Source organism: Trypanosoma grayi, assembly GCF_000691245.1.
Source record: "Trypanosoma grayi strain ANR4 Tgr_1266_V1, whole genome shotgun sequence".
Classification (NCBI taxonomy): domain Eukaryota; phylum Euglenozoa; class Kinetoplastea; order Trypanosomatida; family Trypanosomatidae; genus Trypanosoma; species Trypanosoma grayi.
The window spans coordinates 1-2,789 of NW_008826885.1; the positions used below are offsets into that span (position 1 = coordinate 1).

Sequence of the window (2,789 nt, forward strand, 5' to 3'; positions counted from 1 at the left end):
GCGTCCCGCGTTGTTTGTGGTGGCCGTCGTGCTGTGCTGCGTGTGTGGCTGTGCAGCGGCCCCTGATGTGAGTGATAATGGCGGGGATCCAGTGATTGTTAACATGAAACAGGCGAAGGGGAAGGTGGCTGAGGCCAGGAATGCGCTGAATGAGGTCAAGAATAAGGTGGATACTGTAAAGAGTGCGACGGAACAATTCAAGGCTGCGGCTCAAGCGGCGTCACAAGCGGCTGCTGCGCTTTATGAAAAAGTGAAGGAGGCGGCCAATATTGAGAAGAATAAAATTACTGAGGTGGCCAGCTTGGCGAATAAGGCAGTGAGCACGACTAAGACGTCTCACGAATCCGTTGCTCTTCTCTGTAAGAAGGTGAAGGAAGCGGGGGAAGCAACAACCAGGGCAGGAAATTTGGTTGCGGATGCGCAGGGGATGTCTCGCAGCGCCGCGGCCGACGCAGATGAAGTTGTCAGCAAAGAAGCGGAGCTCGCACAAAAGGCATTCGAAAAACTGTTAGTAGTTCTGAGGGGACTCTCAGGGGCGCAGAAATGTTCTGAAGAAACAAAAGAAGATGCGACGACGGAGGCGTACGCTTTTAATGCCATGAACAGCGCCAAGGAGGCGTTTGGTTTTTTCAAAGAGGAGACCCCCAAAGCACCGTTAATTGTAACCGAGGGTCTACAGAATGCCGCTAAAAAAGCTGCTGACCTTGCAAAGGATGCAGCGGGCGACGCGGCAGCGGCTTCGAGTACTGCCAAAGAGGCATCGGGACACGCTGAGAACACCGTCAAGAGCGCTGAGGCGTGGCTGGGGCAGATCGAAGACTCACTAAAGCCTCTTAAAAAACAAGAAAAGGGACCTGAGAGTTCACCTCCGGAACCGTCACAGGACGAGTCACACAGCCAGAGTCTCACACAGGATCCACTGGCCAGTAGTTCCACTGGTGGCAAGCCTTCTGATCAACAAAAAGCTGATACCACGGCGACCGACACAGAGAAGTCCTCATCAGTACCATCAGAAGTGAACAGGGACACAAACTCCATAAAGAGCAATGTACACAACACCCTGAGTGATGTCCGGAGGACTGACAGCAGCGTTAGTCCTCCGTGGGTGCGTACACCGTTGCTGCTGGTGGTGGGTGTGCTGGGCCTCCTGGCTGTCTGCTGAGCTCTGTGTGTGCACACGGAGAGGACGCATACACCCTGTGCTTGTGTGTGCTCCACTGGAGATTGTTTACTAACATGTTTTGGTTTACTTTACTTTTCGTTTCATTTTCTTTTCGTTTGTTTCCCCCGCGCCACCTAATCCCCCTTGGAGGATACTCCCTGTGCTCTGTATCCAACGAGGGCAGCGCATCTCTCTCACTGCTGTAATGGGCTTTGCTTGGCACATGACTGTGCGCCGCCCACATGAGAGGGCCTTCTCTGAAGTATTCTTCTTAATGACTCTCTCTTGTGTGTGAGCTGCGCCATGCTTCGCATGTTGGGCTGCTGCTGCTGTTGGGAGGTCGTCTGCGTGGTGGTGCTCTCCCCTGCTGTGCTTGTGTACTCCGCTGTGCGTCCCCCCTCCCCCTCCTCTGTAGACCAGTGTGCCTCGGGCTGTGATGATGGCGGCGGTGGGGCGTCCCGCGTTGTTTGTGGTGGCCGTCGTGCTGTGCTGCGTGGGTGGCTGTGCAGCGGCCACTGCTGAGGGCATCGGTGACGAGGAGCAAGTGATTGTTAACCTGAGGAAGGCGAAGGAGGAAGCGCTTGATGCCAAGAATGCCGTGAATGCGGCGAAGAATAAGGTGACCGCAATCAAGGAAGCAACGGAGCAATTCAAGACTGTGGCAGGCAAGGCATCACAAGCAGCAGTTAATCTAAATGTCGCAGTGAAGGCGGGGACAACAATTGAGACGGATAAAGTAGGCGATGTAATCCGCCTGGCGAAGGAAGCAGCGAGCACGACAAAAACGTCTGCCGACTCAGTTACTTCAATCGGGGATAAAGTTACAGAAGCAGTGAAAGCAACGACCACGGCAGAAACGTTGTTGAGGAAAGCGCAGGGGACGGCTGGCAGTGCAGCGAAGAAACCGATTGAAGATATCAGCACAGAGGCAGAGCCCATAAAGGCGGCATTCAAAAAACTACCAGAAGTGTTGTCGGCACTGAAACAAGCCCAGAATAGTGCTGAAGAAGCAAAAAAGGCTGCGACGAAGGATGGCGATGCTGTCAATGCCAAGACCAAAGCTGAGAAAGCGTACGAATCTGTCAAGAATAAGCCTACCAACACACCGTTATCTGAAACTAACGAACTAAAGAAGGATGCTGAAGAAGCTGAAAAATTAACAACCGCTGCAGTGAGACATGCTGAGACGGCTTCCAGTGCTGCCAACGCGGCATCTGGACACGCTGAGAAAGCCGTCAAGGCCGCTGAGTTGCTGCTGAATGACATCGACGTTGCATTGAAGGCTCTGAAAACACAAGAAAATGAACCTGAGTCTTCATCTGCAGATACTGAGCCTCCGTTACCTCCATCTTCGGAACCGTCACAGGCAGAGTCAAACAGCCAGCGTCTCCAACAGGATCTACCGAGCAGTACTTCCCCTGCTGATAAGCCTTCTGATCAACAAAACGCTAGCACCATTGCAACCGACAAAGAGCAGTCGCTATCAGTACCATCGGAGGATAAGACAGCCGTAGAATCCTTGGAGAACGCTGCTTCTCAAGCTGCTGATGCGCCACTGACACCTCCCAAGAGCGATGCACAAAACACCCTGAGTGATGCCCCGAGTAGGGACAGCAGCGTCAGTCCT

The 2,789-nt window shown here is 53.3% G+C and overlaps 2 protein-coding genes across 2 annotated transcripts; both read left to right on the forward strand.

The window, feature by feature from the left end:
- Window positions 1-103: 103 nt before the first annotated feature.
- Window positions 104-1,162, forward strand: DQ04_12661000 (hypothetical protein; the record flags this gene model as incomplete). The annotated part of the gene is made up of 1 exon (XM_009316787.1): window positions 104-1,162. The coding sequence occupies one exon, from the start codon at window positions 104-106 to the stop codon at window positions 1,160-1,162; it is 1,059 nt and encodes a 352-aa protein (XP_009315062.1).
- Window positions 1,163-1,598: 436 nt separating this feature from the next.
- Window positions 1,599-2,789, forward strand: DQ04_12661010 (hypothetical protein; the record flags this gene model as incomplete). The annotated part of the gene is made up of 1 exon (XM_009316788.1): window positions 1,599-2,789. A coding segment is annotated over one exon (1,191 nt), but the record flags the coding sequence as incomplete, so codon positions are not given.